An 18648-nucleotide genomic window follows, 5' to 3' on the forward strand; every position below is an offset into this window, starting at 1 on the left:
TCAAATTATTCGGTTAAAATACAAACTTTTTAAAAGTAGAAGGGCCATGTAGATAAATAATCTGGAGTCGCTGATTTAATAATTGCAGTGCCTCGTTGGCCGAATCTTTTTGAATTTTTTTTTGAATCGAAGTTAGCATCGCTGTCTGCACGGAAATCAAGTTATCGATGACGTGTAGCTCTAACTAAACGCCACGTAACGGTTTGAAAATGCGCTTTGAACAAACTTTGTATGGTGAAATGGGTCAGACCCGGATCCAGAACTAGGCAGATTCGGCCCGCATTACAACTTTGCCCATTTTGTCGTTGTTTTATTAGTTAAAATTTATTTATTTTATTATAATTATATTATAAATAAGGGACGAATTTCATTTTCCAATAGAAAAGGTTTATTTTTATAATTTCTAAAAGCATTTTCTTAAGAAAAACAAGAAACATCGTTTATATCGGGGTGTTCGGAAAAACTCGTAATCATTAACTCTAATCGTTAATCGGTATAACCGTTATATTTAACAAGTTATTTAACCGAAACATTAATACTAAATAGTTTCGTTTAATTAAACCGCTAAAAATTATGATTATCGGTTAATGTTACGATTACAAATTTTGATAAACGATTAACAAACGATTAACCATTAATAAATGACATTTATAATTATATTTTTAATTTATTATATTTTAACACAAATAACTTAAAATAATTTTATATTGTTTATAATTTATATTTTTAATAAATTTTGTATACAAATAACTTAATATTTATTTTCTATTATTTTTAATTTTTATTTCTATGAAAATAAAAAAAAAACATACGTACATTAATATAATTATGTGTTTATTGTTAAGTACTAAGTTATTGACTTATACTTATGTAAGTATATGTTAAATGTTACATTTTTTATTTTATTTACTTATATCGGTATTAAACCTCACGGAGGACTTAAAATTTTGTCTAATAGAGACGCCTGCAAAGAGTAAGGCCATCGCCGATGGAAAGGATCGATGATTCAACCCGGTGATCGGCTGCCACGAAGCTGTTGAATTCTTTCACAAAGTTTCGAAACATCTTAACAAGTTCGTCCGTCACTTCCTCCTCCGGTTCGGCGACCGAACCGTACCATAAAGTGTTGTCGTAAGCTACGATCCCTCCGATCTTTACCAACTTCACCGTCAGCTCATGGAACATAAGATAATCGCTCTTATAGGCATCAACAAATATGAAATCGAAGCTCCCTTCTTCCCCCTGCAAAGGTTCGAGCCAGTCAACTTGCTTTACTGCACAAGGATACAAATCTAGAGACGTACGTAGGACGCATGATTGTATGCATGATTTTGTACTAGAACGATGAATTTATGAAATTTGAGAAGAAAGAATTTAGAAAATTTAGGGAACCGAAATCATATTATTAATAATAAATATAAAGAAAATATCTAATTTATATGATAATTTAAAATTTTCATAAGGACGACATCCATCCCTATACGAATCAGCGCACATACGAACGTAGCTACTTACCTTTTGAATGAGATCGTTTAACACTAAGAAGGCATCTGATGGGATGAATTTGATCTTGTGCTGCATTCCGGCTTTCTTAATAAATGGTTCACCGGTCTGGTAAGCTTCTTGGTCAGGGTCAATTGCTATGATCTGCACTTGGAAAGCAAATCGGCTAGCTTAGCTGCATTTCACACGAACCAGACTGGTTTTGACCTGACTCGACGTCGGATTCTTTTAAGAATGTAATTGGACGGATGATTTAAGATAAAAAAAAATCCGACCCAATTCGATATAATATTATAATAATCTCTTATATATATTTAAGAATATCTCCCGTAATCACCCCTACGTATACAATCGATAAATACCTGGCCGTCTTGGGGCAAAGCAAGGGCGGTGGCAAGAAGGGAATAGCCTGTAAAAACTCCAATTTCCATGGTCTTCTTGGCATTCATTATCTTTAGGAACAAAGACAAGAACTGAGCTTCATCAACAGGCACATTCATGACGCTCCTGTGTTTTTATATCTAAATATTAAATCAAGTTCAAAGCGATATTCTTAAAGGAGAAGAAGAAGAGGAGGAAGAAGATCAACTTACAGTTCTTTGTATTTCTCGGCAGTGACCTCTCTCAGTTCCTTCAGCTGCTCATGTTCTTTGGGATAGGCAGTTGTTTCAAAGATGTACTGCAATTTTATACAGTAACAGAGGCAAAATTGTTGACACTGTAACAGGAAATAACAAAGACATATATGAAAATAATAATTACTTGTTGCAGTGCATCGTTTCTGAGGATTGTCTTCTTGGTCCAATCTGTCATTTTTTTAGAAGCTTTTGCTATGGCTTCCCTCCTGTGTGTGTGTATATATATATATATATACACACACATACATACATATTGAATTTGCAAGCAGAGTAGGCAAGTCATTCATCAAGTGATTTTTCTTTAATTAGTTTAATTTATGTTTTTATTATCTTATAATTTATTGATGATGTATAAAATGATATGTTGTCAATACATAAAATATTCGTTCATAAAGTAAATAAATAATTTTTACATAATATTTGAAAATTATTATTATTATTAAATATAAATACATATTATAATTTTAAATTGGGTTAATTACACGGATGATCAATTATTTTTGTGTTTTGTCCACTTTTGGTAATTGATTTCAAAATACATAAGATATGGTCACATTCGTTCTTATTTAATTAAGACATGGCCACCACGAGTTAAATTCCGATAAATATTTTGGTATAATCACATATTTGGCCTTGTATAAATATTTGGTATAATCACATATTTGGTCCTTGTTATTTATATATTCTCTCAGTGTAGTCATACTTTTAATAAATTAAAATAAATTTAATACTCCAATCGAATGATGCCACTGTCATTGGTACCACGTGTTTGTCTCATGTGTCACCATTATGTTGAAATACTAACTTTATTTTAATTTATTTTATTTTAATATAACAAAGCAAAGCAGACTGGTGGAAAATAAATATAATAAATTAAAATAAAGTTAGTCATCTAACTTAATGGTGACACGTGGCACGACACATGACACCAGTGACACGTGACATCATTCGATTAGAGGATTAAATTTATTTTAATTTATTAAAAGTATGACTAAATCGAGAGGATATATAAATAACAGTGACCGAATATGTGATTATACCAAAATATCATGTCACTTAATATATTAACTGTTAACGAAAGTTAATCTTTGGTGATCACATTTTAAATAAAAAAATAACCATATCTTAATTAAAAATAAACGAATGTGATCGTATATTATGTATTTTGAAAATCAGTGATAAAAAATATACAAAACTCAAACATAATTGATATCCGTGTAGTTAACACTTTTAAACTTTAAACTATTAATAAATTAAACTAAAAACAAATTTTATTCCAATAAATTGTTCATAATTTTTTAAACGGACCGACCGCTAAAACGTCGGCAATGTTTTGCAGTACTGCTCAAGATTGTGTGGACAAAGTTCAAAATAATGGTTTTCAATTATTGATTTTTATTAAGGGTAAAATACAAATTTGATGACTAGATTTTACTTTTATCTTCTATTTCACTCATTATACTTTAAATCTTTTTAATTTTCTCACCAAATTTAATATATTATATTTTTTTATCACTCGGACATTAAATAGTTAAATGCATTAAAATGAACTATTATATAAATACAAAAAAATGTTGTTTTGGTGAAAATTTTATTTTTTAAAACGATGTCATTTTTAACGTCATTAACTATTTAACGACAAATTAATCAAAATAAGATCGTGTAAAGTTTAATGACTAAAAGTTTCAATATATTAAATTTAGTAAAAAATGGAAATTTTTTAAAGTTTAATAAGAAAAATAAGAGAGAAAATAAAGTCCAGTGATAAATATTTGCAATTTACCCTTTTATTAAAAATTCAACGTAAGTTTTACATCAATTGATTGGAGTCGTAGTGGGTGAGTGAATGCGAAAAAGCAAAAGAAAAAAAAAAGGAAATTTGTGGTACTAAATATCAACTTTCGGTCAAATTTTACTATTAATATTTATATTATATTTTAAATTCTAAAATTTCAGTCCACTTAAAAAAATATTATTATATCTCTTCAGATAACTTTTGAAAAAATATTAGCCCTTTATTAATCGAGATTTCTTAATAGATTTTATTAACCGCTAACAGTTGACGAGACAAATTTATTATCATCAACAACTCATTGGTTCGTAATAATGAAGGGGTATTATATTCGTGTCGAATTTGGACGAATTAAAAATTTAATTCGATCTTATCCGTGACCATTCTCAAAGGAGTTTAAAATTTTTAAATTATAGTGTTGAAACTTATTTAGTTTTTACAAAATTATATTTTTAAGTAGATAAAAGTAAATGACTCGATCTAATCCACGAGTACTGTTAATATTTAGTTTCAACAGCTAACGCATTGTTACATAAGATGGCATGGTGGATGAGGGTCCTGCCACAGTGAAGGTTGTTCGGGGAGAGGCGTTGAAGTAGCAACCGTAAGATCGAACCGCTGACTTCAAAGTATTCCACAGCACACCAGGTGATGGGGTAAGCATCAGCTAGTCCGGCGGCACCGACCCTAATTTCCTCCCCCGTATCGATATCCCAGGACCAAGCTCCAACTCTGACCTTTACGTCTGTCTTAATGCCGGCCTAGTATCATCGGTTTCGAATAGGTTATTAATGGAATTTGAGAACTTTCTGCATGTAACTAAACAAGCAACAACTTGATCTTGAACCCTATACAATAATTATGGATCTTCATCGATCGATTGTGTTCCAAGATGCATACCTGCAAAAGTGATCTAACAGCAGAGGTCAGCCGACGAACAACAGCAGCAGATAGCGCATTAGAGTCGATATTCGCGTATAGAGACGGCTTGGAAGATCGAAGAAGCACCCGATTAGTTGCATTGGCATCTACTCCGCACTGTCATGAGCATAACCGCGGTTAAAAACTAAAAAACGGGTGAAAATTTGTCATGGCGAGAACTATTTTACCTTGATAAGCATGTCAACAAAATCAACAAACCCCCTGCAGCAGGCGGATAGGAGAGCTCGTAAGGCAGCCTGCGGGCGGATCATATCGGTTGCCATTAGCCGCTCGGTGAGTTTGGCATGCCCGAGGTAGCTTGACTCCAGAAACGCCTCCTCACACGCACCACTGTTGATGAGCACCTCGAGTATCTCCATAAGGCCTTCCCCGACTGTCGCTGTGGTAGCATAGCCTCGAAATAGCTTGTGATTCACGTTAGCTCCTAAACTCTGCCAAATAAAAAAGATGATGACCTTGCTTTAATTATTTCACCTTCCTACATACACACACACATATATAAACTAAATGTTTTACCAGCAACTTATTAACGAGAAACATGTTCCCGACATGAGCAGCAAGGAAAAGGGGAGTAACTTCAGTCTTAAACTCCTCATATTTGACGAGAACTTCGCCGGCAGCCTCATCGTGCAACGAAATCTCGGTCGTCTTAGACTTCAAGTTCACCGTTCCGACGAAGTTGGTGTCCACAAAAGGATCAGCTAAACACTCACACGCCAACTTCGAATAATTTCCGTGCAAAGCATCGATGAGCCTCAGTGAAACCTGCTCCTCGTAGTTGACCGGAAACACAAGTTTCCGGCCAATATATCGGAAGCCAGAATCGCCATGCACCGCTGTCATGTTCCTTGAACAAAAGGCTCTGATGTTTGTTGTTGAATCTTTGATTTTTACAATGGTCACTTAAAGTAGTTCCGGATTTGGCCTGCAGGAAAGTGATTCACTCTCTTGTTTATTACAAATAGCATTGGACGTGCCTCGTATTTTGGTAGCATTGTCAATTAGATGGTTCAGTTAGATTCTAATAGAAGTGAACTTCAATGTTGGAGTTTTATTATAATTTTTGTGATTCGAACTCTGTTTGAATTAGGATGGGCATGAGACTCGATCTCGATAGGTTTCGACCAAATCCGACCCGATCAAGTCGGATTATTTAAAAAAATTTGGGTTCGGGTCAGGTCGAGTCGGGTTTGGGTCAAGTCGAGTCGTGTTTTTTTTAATGTTATGTTCGGGTTGTATTGGGTTCAAGCTTATGGTGAAAAATATTCGACCCGACTCGATTTTTTTTAATTTTACCTTATATATTTAGGGATAATTGCAATAATACTCCTCTCTCTGTATATATTTTTTTAATTAAATCCCTATTTTCATTGAATAAAAATAGCATTTTTAATAAATATATTACTTCGGGTCGGATCGAGTTATGTTCAAATTTTATCTCAAAAAATCAGGTCGGGTGAAAGGTGTATATCTATCGGGTCGGGTTCGGGTCGGATCGGGTGGACCGATAACCTAACCCGACTCGACCCATTCACATCCCTAGTTTGAATCATATTTTTTTATCGTTCCTCGTATATTTATATTGTTTTCATCACTTACAAAATTTTATAAGCCTGATTTTCTTAACATAAAATCTTGTATCCATTCCGGTTCACAAACATAATCATCGTGGATGGTGCACGTCCTGCAGAAAAGGACTGAGTAGCTATCGATGATCGTGTGTGTCACAAGTACACATGAATGATTTCATGCAAAATGACGAAAATTATTGTACTTCAGGATATCCAAGGATCCCCACCGTAGTTAAAATCCTAAAAAAATGTTTTCGAATATAAAGTTCTTGATGCCTTATACTTTAAGAAGTCACGACTCTTTGACATGATTTTCGATAGACCCACATGGTCTATCAGAGCTAAATCTAATGTCAGCCGATCATATACTCAATTTGCTAATATACAAGTGGATATAATAATTCTACACCTGACACTTGCACTAAGAATCACTATAAAACCTTTTGATCAATATCGAAAGAAGAATACAAAACACTCCTTTTATCAATCCCTCTTCTACCTCCTTATGGGACATAAGATTTTGACATTGATCAACGATAATTCCATCATGGATAACGATTTTATGTTCAAACCAGAAAAGATAAACCACATATAACCGTCATAATCAATTTTTTCTCTTCAATAAAATGACTGTTGAATTTTGTTAAATACCTCCGTTTGACTTAGACTATATGATTATGTCAGAGAACCCTCGACAGATTCGATATATCAATAAATTTGTCTCATCTAATGTCCTCAATCATCTCATCTGATGCCCATGCTACATACAAATAAATCAGAGATAGTTAATTCATGACATGTAATACTCAATCATTTGACATTGAACGCTTACCCTCATAATATTTTTTTATGCTTGAACCCGAAATCTCAAAGAATACTAATAATTCTTTTGTCACCAAAATCAATTAATTCGAAACAAATAAAAAAAAGAAATCGGATTTGATGATGATTAGTAAATAAATGCTCAACTGAATAGGTATAATTTATAACGGTGATAGGACATGTGTGACGATGCAATCTTTTAATGGTGGTGGTGAGTGAAAATTTTCAACTATTTTTCAGCTGCACATGGGATCTATTAACGAGGCCTCGGTGTCAACCGGGCTAGTCTTGGATCTATGCTAGCTTAGGATCAGATCAAAAAACCAACCACCCAAACTTATTTTATGAAAAATCAACTGTTAAAGTACAAGGTGTGAGGTTTAATTTAATTGAACTTACAAATGTTCGTCATAGATTGATCTTTCTAACATAATTTTGTTCCATTTGTAGACGTCGGAATTCAAACTCCTCACTTTACTTCAAGGATCTAATGATTCATCTCTACTAAGCGTGGCTATAGCAGCCATCCATGTATAGTAATGGACTTCTAGTGATGGAAAACATTGAAAATAGAAACAGCGACGACAATGTAAGGCTATTTATTTTGTTTATTTTCTAAGGCAACTTTACCTTTTTATCATCGGTTAACTTTTTCTTATTCGTTCTCTCTGTTAGTGTTTCCTAAGCTCCCTTTCCTTTCTTGTACGTACATTCCAACTCTCGTTCGCTTGCCCTTTTAGCAGCCATCCATGTATAGTAATGGACTTCTAGTGATGGAAAACATTGAAAATAGAAACAGCGACGACAATGTAAGGCTATTTATTTTGTTTATTTTCTAAGGCAACTTTACCCTTTTTATCATCGGTTAACTTTTTCTTATTCGTTTCTTCTCTGTTAGTGTTTCCTAAGCTCCCTTTCCTTTCTCTTGTACGTACATTCCAACTCTCGTTTCGCTTGCCCTTTTTATCCGATTTTCCTTTTCTCTTGATCCGTTGTTCTCTGTAAGCTTTTTTTTTTTTGCTTTAATGATGTTTGCATGAACTGGGTTGCTTGTATTTTGTATATCTGATTCATAGACTGCTTGTTCTTGTTTTTTTTTTTTCGTTTAATTAATTTTCTTTTTTGTTGGTGTAAAGTAGGGTTCAATTTTTATCTATTTGATTGTCTTTAGTTTGAGTATAGTCTGATTGGTTGTTATCAACTTGTTTTTTTCCTTCTTCTTCGAATTTTATATATACTTACATCAGCTAATTAGTGGTGGAGATTCATGTAGAGTGGTTGTTTTAGTTCGATATTTTTAATTTTTTTTGTGTTTTTGACTTTAATATATTAAAAAAATGGAATTACATGAAGACTGATGAATTAAGAATATGTTGCTAAGAATTATATACATGAACCCACGTTCTGTTTTCATTTTGATTCCATTATTTTCTCTGCATTTTGTTGTTCACAACTCAGTTTTCTTGGTAAAGTCTCTCTCTCTCTCTCTCTTTTCATTTTCATTTGTAATTTCTGTTCAGTATCTTTCAACATATACCGTTTCTGAATTTTGTTCCCCCCCCCCAAATGGAGATCTTTAATGTATGGTTTTCATGAACATGAAGCCATTTTGATTGATCAGAATTCGGAAGTGAAATCGGTTATTTCGTTGTTCGAACAATGGTTCTTGGCTTGGGAACTAAGAAGAGAAAAGGGGACTCCTATCGGGTTCATTACATTGTATGTGTTAAGGAAATTAGTCCTTGGACAGCATTGCAGTCTTTGCCATCGCCTCAATCTATGTTGCTTCAATGGGAAAATGGTGATAAGAATTCCGGGTCCTTGGTTTCTTGTAATGGGAATGGAAAAATCGAGTTCGGCGAGTATTTCAGGCTTCCGGTAACTTTATCTCTGGAATCATCCCGTAGGAGCACCAACCGTGATGGTTTCCAGAAGAACTGTTTGGAGTTCTACTTGTATGAGCCTCGAAAGGACAAAAATGCAAAGGGTCAACTTTTAGGGTCTGCTGTTGTAAACCTCGCTGATTATGGGATTATCATGGAAACTATAAGTGTTGCCACTCCTATTAACTTGAAGAAGAGTTCAAAGACTGGGATCCCGGAACAGCCTGTTCTTTATCTTAATATCCAACCGTTTGATAAAGGTAGCTCCGTCTCGTCAGCGAGAGGCAGCTTGCCAAAAGGACCGTCACTTGATAAGGATGGGAGTGACTCTGTTTCCGAATCGATATATGAAGAAGCAGAGATTGCCTCTTTAACTGATGATGATAATCTTTCTTCACATTCATCTCAGACTGTTTCTTCTTCTGTTTTTGATCCTTCTGGGGGCTCACGTAATCAACATGATAAGGTATTTGAGTTCATTCTTCTCCTTTTGTTATTTGTTTCCATTTACATTGAATTGTCTCTATAATGTCCTTGAATTAGTGGTTTTAAATTGAGTTGGCTTTAAGATTTCTGAAATTGTCTTGGCAGACTCAAGGATTCTTGAAGCATTGCCATAAGTAAAGCTTTCATGCGAATAAGAAACAATTATGCATTGATAATTCTGTATTATGCTGTTGCTATTTGAAATTACTTTTACCGAGCATATGCATCGTTCTGAATAATGATGGCAATTAGGCCATACCCTGACCTGAAAATCACTTGGAGCAATAACATGACCAAAATTTATTGTTACTGCTTTATGATAGTCTATATGTTAGCTTTGGACAGACACTGGATTGAAGTTTCTATGTACAAGCATGATTCTATTATTGGGCTGTTGTAATTTCCGGTTAATTTGATGACTGTCATCAACCTAGCAAAGTATATATTTCTGAATGTTTGATTGCAAGTCACCATTGACTACAGATTGGATCAGAACCAGTGAATGGCGGGATAGCAAGGCCTGGACTCGCTTTTCCTTCTGATGGAACAAGTGCATACTCAGGGGTAAGTACATTGGGTGAAGTATTCAAGCAATTGAATGGGAATGCATCTCCTTCATCTTCAAAGCACTTGTCCTCCAATCCCGAGAATCCTGTAACTCATCACACGGGTAAAGTTTCATCCTCGAAGGCCCGTGTTGCCATTCCTGTAGATGTGAACTCAGATAATGCAAAAGATGAAGACTCCCAAAGAAAGACAGAGGATGCTAGAAAAGCCAGGAGACATGACCAAAGCCATGTAGACAGATATTTAAGTACCAATTCACGTGTTCGTCATTGGGAGGAAAATGCTGAAAAGTCATCATGGGATGATGAGCTGGATAGCCAGATTTTGGGTCCCGAGGAATATTCTCTGCAGGAGAGGTTAGGTTTTAGACCTCCTCAGGATTCTCCGAGAAAGCAAGTCGCATTGAGGAGTAACACTTTTGCAGCCAGTAGGGCAACAATTGAACTGAAAGGTGGTTTCCCTCCGAATGGTAGACAAAATCACGTGACACCTGTTCAGTTACATGTTAACAAAGCTAAGAGCACTGGACCGTCAAACATCCAGTTCATGGAGAAGGTTAAGGAGAATCCTATCCCTGATAAGACTTCTAATGGTACCACAACTGACATACTGGGTGAAAGGGAAGAAGTTGCAAACAGCTTTTCTAACAGCAAAGTTAAGTCGGGAAACAGTCATGGGCTACTAAAGAAAACTCAGGTCAAGAGGGTAAAGGAAAATGATATTTCTGAAAAGATTCATAATAGTTCTACAAGTGATACGTGTAATAAAAGCAAAGAAAATGCAAAGAGCTTTTCCAACAGCAAAGTTGAACTGTACTCCAAAATTGAAATGCTTGAAGAAGAATTAAGAGAAGCTGCAGTTCTCGAGGCTAGTCTTTATTCTGTTGCTGCAGAGCATGGAAGTTCTACAAACAAGGTTCATGCCCCAGCTAGACGACTTTCTAGATTCTATCTTCATGCTTGTAGAGCAAATACCCAAGATAAGAGGGCAAGTGCTGCAAGGGCTGCTATTTCAGGATTGGTTTTGATCTCTAAAGCATGTGGAAATGATGTTCCAAGGTGTGCACTAATAGTTTCCGCAATTTTTTTCTTTTTAGAAAATAAATCTGGGGGATTTTAGATTCTTCCTTTTCTTTTTTCAAAGATGTTAATTTGGTTTGCATGCTGTACAAAATAAAAATTAGTAATCTGTTGCATAATGCTTCTCTCTTTGCACCTTTAACCTGATATTCATTTCTTTACCATTTTATTAGGTTAACCTTCTGGTTATCAAATACAATTGTATTGAGAGCAACTGTTACCCACACTATTGGGGAAATGCAGCTATGTTCAAAAAGTTCAGATGACTGGGTGGATCCTCAGACATTTTCACTCGCATTGCAAAAGTTTGAAGCTTGGCTCTTCTCCAGAATAATCGAATCTGTCTGGTGGCAGGTCAATCCTTTCTTTAAGCTCACATCATTTTATCTTCAGAGGTCATAACCTGACATTATTTCCTTCTATATACTTGCCAGACTTTGACTCCATATATGCAGTCTGCTGCTGCGAAGAGCTCAAGCTCAAGGAAAACCTCAGGCCGAAGACATGGATTAGGTGATCAAGAGCAGGGGAACTTATCAGTTGAGCTTTGGAAGAAGGCTTTTAAAGATGCCTGTGAAAGGCTTTGTCCCCTTCGGGCATGCGGCCACGAATGCGGCTGCTTAGCTGTGCTGGCTAAACTGGTATTATGATATACTATATAGTTTGTTTTCACATATGCATGGAGGACATGTCCTTGTTTCTTATGGTTTTATTATCTAATTGATATTGCTGTTGAAATGCAAATTTGATAGAGACATTGTCGTCTGTTCCATCATTAGGTAATGGAGCAATTGGTTAGTAGATTAGATGTTGCAATGTTCAATACTATTCTTCGTGAATCAGCTGATGAAATGCCAATGGATCCCATCTCCGATCCAATAAGCGATTCAAAGGTTCTTCCCATTCCTGCAGGAAAATCAAGTTTTGGGGCAGGTGTACAGCTAAAAAATGCCGTGAGTAACGGAGTTCTTTGAATTCTTTCTATGTAGCTACCTTAATACTTTAAATTGCCTCCTTGACGTGCGAGATCTTATCTATGTAACATATCAGATGCTGTTTGTCAGTCACAGAATTATTACTCATTTAAAGAAAGTGAAATGTCTGCACCTTGTGGTTCCTTGCTCCAAATGTTATGTCAACAGATAATAAAAGATCGAGATTAGGATTTGAAATTGCTTCAATGAAGTTGCTTGAATAATGACATAAGAACGTAGACATATATTACATTTCTGTCATTGTGTTGCCAGATTGGAAACTGGTCAAGATGGCTGACAGATCTGTTTGGTATCGATGACAATGAGAGTCCCGAAGACAGCGAGGAAGTAGGCGACCGCAAAAATGCTGTATGTGACGGTTCCTTTAAGCCTTTTTGCCTCCTAAATGCATTGAGTGATCTTATGATGCTTCCATCCGAGATGCTTGTGGATAGGTCCACTAGGAAAGAGGTATAGTTCTGAACTTATTAAAACGTTCATTTTAATTTCCATAAGTAATAATATATATCTATATATTCTATTATACCTCATCTTCCCTTCGAATTTTAATGCTGTAGGTATGCCCTATGTTCAGTGCCCCCCTGATCATCAGAGTTCTTAACAAGTTTGTACCCGACGAGTTCAACCCGAATCCAGTTTCACAGGCAGTTTTTGAAGCATTGGAGGAGGTTTGTTGTAAAACAAGATACAATTTGTTTGCTTAAAATACAGCTTTTCCATTTCTTTCATCACTCTGCACAGTTGCGAGTTTATGGCACTCGGTTTTCGTTTTCTTCTCAATCAGGACCTTTCCGAGGCCGGAGAAGATTCGGTTACAAACTTCCCATGTATGGCTACTCCTATAGTCTATTCGCCACCTTCCAATAATTCCCTAAAGGACATTACAGTCGGTCAAACCATGGAAAGGAGTCGGTCATTGGTGCTTAGAAAATCATACACTAGTGATGATGAGCTCGATGAATTGGATTCACCCATTACCTCGATCATGATCGAGAAACCCCGCAGTTCTCCCACTTCAAAAGAACCCAATCAGATGAGAACGGGAAAGGGAGGCCGGAAAGTCGTTAGATATGAACTAATCCGAGAGATATGGAAGGATGATGAGTAGCAATGTTTCTTTTCCCTCCCCCTGTACTTTCACCAAACATGTTTTTGTATATATGCGTGTGATCATAGGCTGGTTTATTAAGCTGTTGAGTTTTGTTGGAGTTGAGCAAAAATAGGTATTTTCCTATGGGTCATCCTACATATGTTCGGACTACGAATCCGTATCGCCTATTGCACGGTTGCTAGTAAAAGGGAAGATGATTGCAAAGATACCTTAAAATCTTCTTTACATGTTATATGATATTTAAGGGTTCATTCATACGGTCAAGGACCATTAATCTGAATCACATGATCAAATTTTCAATAGACCATTTCACATAAGATTATTTAGAGTACATAAGGCCTAGCATCACCCATTTTGCAGTGCAATTATCCCCAAGTCATCTTCTCTTCCACCTGCCAAATTTAGCAAGCAGACTACTATCAATGTTCATAACCGTAGACCTGACGAATACCGTTTCTTAAGAATGACTGCATGAACTAACTACATTATGCTTCGGGTTGAACCGATTTCTAATTTCAATGATCGGAGTATATGACCTTATGCTTGATTCACATACAGGTACTAACGAAGGGTGAAAAACCAGTATAAAACAAGTGAAGGGGCATATCTTACAGTCTAGAAGAGGCACTGCTTACTGGACTCATCAATACATCATAGTGCCCGCAACCGTGATATAGAACTCGGATGGGGTTTTCTTTACTGTATTCCTGACCGTACTCGGATATAATTTTGAGGGTACCGGAATTCTTATCCTTCATGTAAACTGTTATAGGGGTCCTGTGTGTGAAATATATATATTGACAGATGAGAAAATTTTGATATATTGATAGCAAAGAAGTTTCATTTGAGCAAGGAACAACTCACTGTAAGACATGTGAGCACATGAGCAGCTCGGGTTCTCCTCCCCAGATATGAGGCTGCCGCATCTGCAAGACATAGTTGTCGAAATCACCCTCGAGGAACCTGCAAAAGTTTAAAGATTTACTTGCTTGTGGTGCCCCAGTTTTGACAACAAAGGTTCATTAGAAAAGAGAAAAATGCTTACCATTCGGTGTCGGCTCGCCTCTTGATGAATTCATCTACAACCTATCAAGACATGTAACCTTTTATATAGTGCCGATGCAAAGTTAAAGCAGAAAGACATCTTCAGCTAACACAAAAAGAAAACAGATTGCATAAAAACCAAATGCAGCTAAATCAACCCGAGTTGTGGTAGATCGAAAGTGGTTCGAAATGAAGATAAAGCAAGAAAGACATCTGCAGCTAACACGAAAACTGAAAAGGGGTAGCAGAAAAATTGAAAATTCCGGCAAATTCCATCCAAGTTATATTGAATTCGGCAGTGAGTAGAACTAAAATCCAAATGATGCTTTGATGTAAATGGAATCAGACACATTGTGAAAAAAGTAGAATAGAAATGTACTTTAGCTCTGAGTTCATCAGCAAGATCCTTCTGGCGGCTCTCAGTCGGAGACTGCTTGCCTGAACTCAGCCAAGCGCCGCGAATTACTGACCGGAACAAACATCTCCCATCACCGGGAATGCCTGCGTTAAAAATCATGCATAAGTTCGAACATAAATGAATTTGGTGCATATGGAATTTGAGAGAAGCATAATAACAAGTTTCCCAGCCCAAACAATCTGCAAAACAAACATTATCCAGAATTCCCTATAAGCTAAAATCCTAATAAATGAAGCACATGAACAAATTAAATGAACTTTTCAAAGATAAACAAAAAGACCCTTTAGCTTTAACGTGTCTATTCTGATAGAATCAACAAACGCAAATCAAAAGTTTTATTAAAATAAAACCTGAGCCGAATTCCATAATAATTGCAACAAAGAACTATGAGAAGGCAAGAAGAAAACAGCATTATTAAATGCAAACCCAGAACTCAAAACCTTCACAAACAAGTCGTACCATCAAAGCCAAAGTAAAGAATATTACTAGAAAAAAAAAGAGAGAACAAATTCACCAAGAAAAGTATCCAAAAACGTAAAATACAAAATCGAGATCGAGGTCGAACTGGAGCGTTACCAATCCAAGTTTCCTGTTTAGGCATTTTTTTATTCAAATTTGAAAAAGGAAAAAGAAGAGAAAATTCCTCAAAATCAATCGATTGATGAGCACTTGGGATTTTCTGCGATTATGCGCAAGAAAAAGAAGAGGAAGGAGTTTTACCGGTGAATGAGAGAGCTGGAAAGTGATAGAGCAAACTTGAGAATATCTTTTAACGTTTGTGGTTCCATCTCCAATATTACAGAATCCAATTCCATTTTCTAGCTTCTTTTATACTGATTTTTCATTTCGTTTTTCATGAATAATTTCACTCGAGCAGTAGAGAGTAGTACGTGGCATTTTATTATTTTGCCACGTGGGGACCAAATTTGCATGTTCTTATAACCGTTAAGGGTGCATTTCGTTCATGAAATATAACATTACTTCCGGGAATAGGATTACTAGAATGTAACAATACCTAACACATTACCGGGAATATTGTATTGTTGTGTTTGATTTGTTTAGTCAGAATGTAAAATTAATATGTTTAGTTAAAAGAATAAAAGATTACTGGAATATATATTTTATTAAATTATCCTTGTTATATATTTGTTTTTTAAACAAGTTGAATTATAAATATTCAAAAGAAAATATTTGTACAAAAGATCATAGAAAATATATAATTTTATTATTTTAAATTTATATATTTTCTTTTTAAAAAAATAAATTTATATAATTTATATAATTTTTTTTCAAAATTTAAAAGATAAATTAGTTTAATAAAAAGGTTTAATTTTATTTTAACTTTTGAACTTCATATAAAATTTTAATTGTAGATTTTTTTTTGTAAATCTAAAATAGTTTAAGGATAAATTTGTAATTTACCTTTCATAGAATTTTTTTATCAACGGATAGGAGAATGATATTTTTGAAAAAAAAATTGTTTTAAAGTCATTTTAGTCAAAAATCATGGGAAAAGATTAATACCTAGACTCCGTTTGGTTCACGTCATATTTCATTTTTGGGAGGAATGTTTTTTTCCAGGTAAATATACCCATGTTTGGATGGACTACATTCCCAAGTGCAGGGAATGAATGAATACCAACAGTGGTATTTTTTTCCTACTTTCCCGGGAATGTCATACCCTCATCTCTCTTAGATATTTGTTTATTCCCGATCCTGTTGTCTAAAGTACCATTCTCTCTGCTTGGTTATGGTTGATAGAAAATTATGATGAGGATAATGCCGATGCAGCTGTTTCAAGCAGATGGAAGCTTAAGTCAGAAATATATGTTCATTCGGAACTAATGAATTTGTTGCATAAAGACATGGGTGGAGATGAAAGAATTCCTGCACAGCTTCCAGTATTCATTGGAAAGAAATGGCGATGAACTAAGAAGGTATATAGCTTATTTGAGTACTTCGTGTTGTGCGGTCTCAACCCTGAGATGCGAACATTGGATGGGATCAAAGGGTACCAGGGAACCGAGTACATGTTTTTGCCTTATCTCCTGGACCAGTATCCGCCTCTCAATCATATCCTCTATCCGCCTCCTCCTCAGCTCTCAACCGTAAGTCCCCCTGATTTCCACAATCATTTTCGAATTATGAATCGATTTTCCCAATTCTTTGGCTCTGTGTTTGCTTCGTCTCCAAGTGCAAGCTACTTCCATAATACGATTCATATGTTTGCCTATTGAAAATATGCTCTTCTGCGGAAAGAAAAGAAAGAGGGGAGATTGATGACGTTTACGTTAGTTTGAGTTCTTTTACTTGTTGCTGGCTACATTTGTTATTTTCCTTTTTCCCTCTTAATTGATGAAGGAACTAGTATGAGATGAAATGTATCATCTTATCATTGAATAATCCTTCATTACTGTCTAAGTAAGATGTGGGATGCTTCATGTTTTTTTAGCTTTCCACTGGCGGTGATCTGTCTAATGTGATGTTTCAGGCCAGATATTTTTTCCAGCAGCTGATCTCAGGAGTTAGCTACTGTCATTCCATGGTAAATAAGATTTTAACATTCTATTACAGGATGTTACAGTTGTCCCTATTTTTGGGCAAGCTTCTCATATTTACCCATTTTGACTTTCAGCAAATATGCCATCGAGATTTGAAGTTAGAGAATACCTTGTTGGATGGGAGCCCTGCTCCTCGTCTGAAAATCTGTGATTTTGGTTACTCAAAGGTAATACTAAAAATAGGATTATTACAGTCAACATAATTAAATGCATGTCAAAATTGTTGTTGTTTAAGATGTTTCCTTCTACCCCTTTTAGTCATCTCTGTTGCATTCAAGACCCAAGTCAACGGTTGGTACTCCGGCTTATATTGCCCGAAGTTCTTTCTCGGAGAGAATACGATGGCAAGGTACTTTAGTCTTTATCTACTTTTTTCAAATATTGTTGTAGTGGCTTGTTTACGAGACTAGGGTTTTCAGTTATGATTGTATTATTATGCTAAATAGTTTTATGATGGAGTGGTTGATGCCTTAACTTACTGTTCTAAAGAATAAAGATAGACAGATGTTACTTGATAATTTTAAGAATTGTTGAGGGTGATTATAAGCTTGGTTAAAGATCAATTGCTCAGAATATTTATCAATTGGTTGGATATCTACTAGTAGTGCACTTTATCATGAAGGTTTTCATTTTAACGATCATGAAAGCAATAGCTCCTAAGATATTTGGCAAAGAGAAACCGAGGTCTGGATTTCTTTTAAGTCTTTCCAAAGCAGAGATAAAGTCTTCTCATTTTTGTTTCTGATTAATTTTAGGATTGCATTCCTTTTTCAGATGACAGATGTATGGTCATGTGGAGTGACTCTTTATGTTATGTTGGTTGGTGCTTACCCGTTGAGGACCAGGAGGATCCAAAGAATTTTAGGAAAAACTATTAGTGTGAGCTACAGACTTCTGAACATCCATTTTTTTAACTATCCTCGATCATCTAATTTCTTTATGATTTCTAATGTTCTTTGTTTTATTTGCAGAGATCAGTTCAATACTCCAGCTTTGTGAATTGCAACTATAGTGATTGTAAGCCCTTATGCATCGAATATATATGTGAATTCCATTGTCGATGAGTTGTTGAGGGAAGATGAATCTATGTCCCTATTTGTTACTCTGCTTTCAGACAAAAGTCGATTCCTCCGACTGGCAATGCAACTTTGATCAAACAGGTAATTAACTAAGAATGATTTTGAAGGGTTAGTAGTTGATATAGTTAAGCTGGCTTATCTTTGCTGATGTTTTTCA

At 35.4% G+C, this 18648-nt stretch overlaps 5 protein-coding genes across 9 annotated transcripts; 2 read left to right on the forward strand and 3 right to left on the reverse strand.

The window, feature by feature from the left end:
* Nucleotides 1–923: 923 nt before the first annotated feature.
* Nucleotides 924–2331, reverse strand: LOC120179562 (flavonoid 3',5'-methyltransferase-like). Its single transcript, XM_039185135.1, has 5 exons — nucleotides 2266–2331; nucleotides 2097–2182; nucleotides 1866–2010; nucleotides 1516–1647; nucleotides 924–1242 (listed from the first exon to the last, which is right to left on the reverse strand). Exons 1-5 carry the CDS (start codon nucleotides 2314–2316, stop codon nucleotides 952–954), a joined length of 705 nt encoding a protein of 234 aa, XP_039041066.1. The 5' UTR covers nucleotides 2317–2331; the 3' UTR covers nucleotides 924–951.
* Nucleotides 2332–4430: 2099 nt separating this feature from the next.
* Nucleotides 4431–5718, reverse strand: LOC120179574. Its single transcript, XM_039185140.1, has 4 exons — nucleotides 5392–5718; nucleotides 5043–5306; nucleotides 4834–4971; nucleotides 4431–4694 (listed from the first exon to the last, which is right to left on the reverse strand). The coding sequence occupies exons 1-4, from the start codon at nucleotides 5716–5718 to the stop codon at nucleotides 4431–4433; spliced, it is 993 nt and encodes a 330-aa protein (XP_039041071.1).
* Nucleotides 5719–7955: 2237 nt separating this feature from the next.
* On the forward strand, nucleotides 7956–13486 carry LOC120179552. 4 transcript variants are annotated; one of them, XM_039185128.1, is made up of 9 exons: nucleotides 7956–7970; nucleotides 8890–9617; nucleotides 10121–11262; nucleotides 11457–11637; nucleotides 11718–11924; nucleotides 12063–12236; nucleotides 12531–12728; nucleotides 12836–12946; nucleotides 13063–13486. In XM_039185128.1, exons 2-9 carry the CDS (start codon nucleotides 8928–8930, stop codon nucleotides 13384–13386), a joined length of 3027 nt encoding a protein of 1008 aa, XP_039041059.1. In that variant the 5' UTR covers nucleotides 7956–7970; nucleotides 8890–8927; the 3' UTR covers nucleotides 13387–13486. The 4 variants fall into 4 exon arrangements, with proteins under 4 accessions (XP_039041059.1, XP_039041056.1, XP_039041057.1 ...); XM_039185125.1 differs by lacking the exon at nucleotides 7956–7970 and adding an exon at nucleotides 8128–8195 and having other exon boundaries at nucleotides 8873–9617; XM_039185126.1 differs by lacking the exon at nucleotides 7956–7970 and adding an exon at nucleotides 8128–8195.
* Nucleotides 13487–13629: 143 nt separating this feature from the next.
* LOC120179553 (OVARIAN TUMOR DOMAIN-containing deubiquitinating enzyme 4-like) lies at nucleotides 13630–15574 on the reverse strand. Of its 2 annotated transcripts, none has more exons than XM_039185129.1 (6): nucleotides 15428–15574; nucleotides 14813–14934; nucleotides 14435–14475; nucleotides 14254–14352; nucleotides 14002–14166; nucleotides 13630–13781 (listed from the first exon to the last, which is right to left on the reverse strand). In XM_039185129.1, the coding sequence occupies exons 1-6, from the start codon at nucleotides 15450–15452 to the stop codon at nucleotides 13766–13768; spliced, it is 468 nt and encodes a 155-aa protein (XP_039041060.1). In that variant the 5' UTR covers nucleotides 15453–15574; the 3' UTR covers nucleotides 13630–13765. The 2 variants fall into 2 exon arrangements, with proteins under 2 accessions (XP_039041060.1, XP_039041061.1); XM_039185130.1 differs by lacking the exon at nucleotides 15428–15574 and adding an exon at nucleotides 15202–15271.
* Nucleotides 15575–17259: 1685 nt separating this feature from the next.
* On the forward strand, nucleotides 17260–18290 carry LOC120179575 (serine/threonine-protein kinase SRK2A-like). The gene is made up of 4 exons (XM_039185141.1): nucleotides 17260–17396; nucleotides 17487–17579; nucleotides 17671–17761; nucleotides 18187–18290. Exons 1-4 carry the CDS (start codon nucleotides 17334–17336, stop codon nucleotides 18288–18290), a joined length of 351 nt encoding a protein of 116 aa, XP_039041072.1. The 5' UTR covers nucleotides 17260–17333.
* Nucleotides 18291–18648: the final 358 nt, after the last annotated feature.

The sequence above is a fragment of the Hibiscus syriacus genome, unplaced genomic scaffold (assembly GCF_006381635.1).
Source record: "Hibiscus syriacus cultivar Baekdansim isolate YM2019G1 unplaced genomic scaffold, ASM638163v2 tig00112429_pilon, whole genome shotgun sequence".
Taxonomy (NCBI): domain Eukaryota; kingdom Viridiplantae; phylum Streptophyta; class Magnoliopsida; order Malvales; family Malvaceae; genus Hibiscus; species Hibiscus syriacus.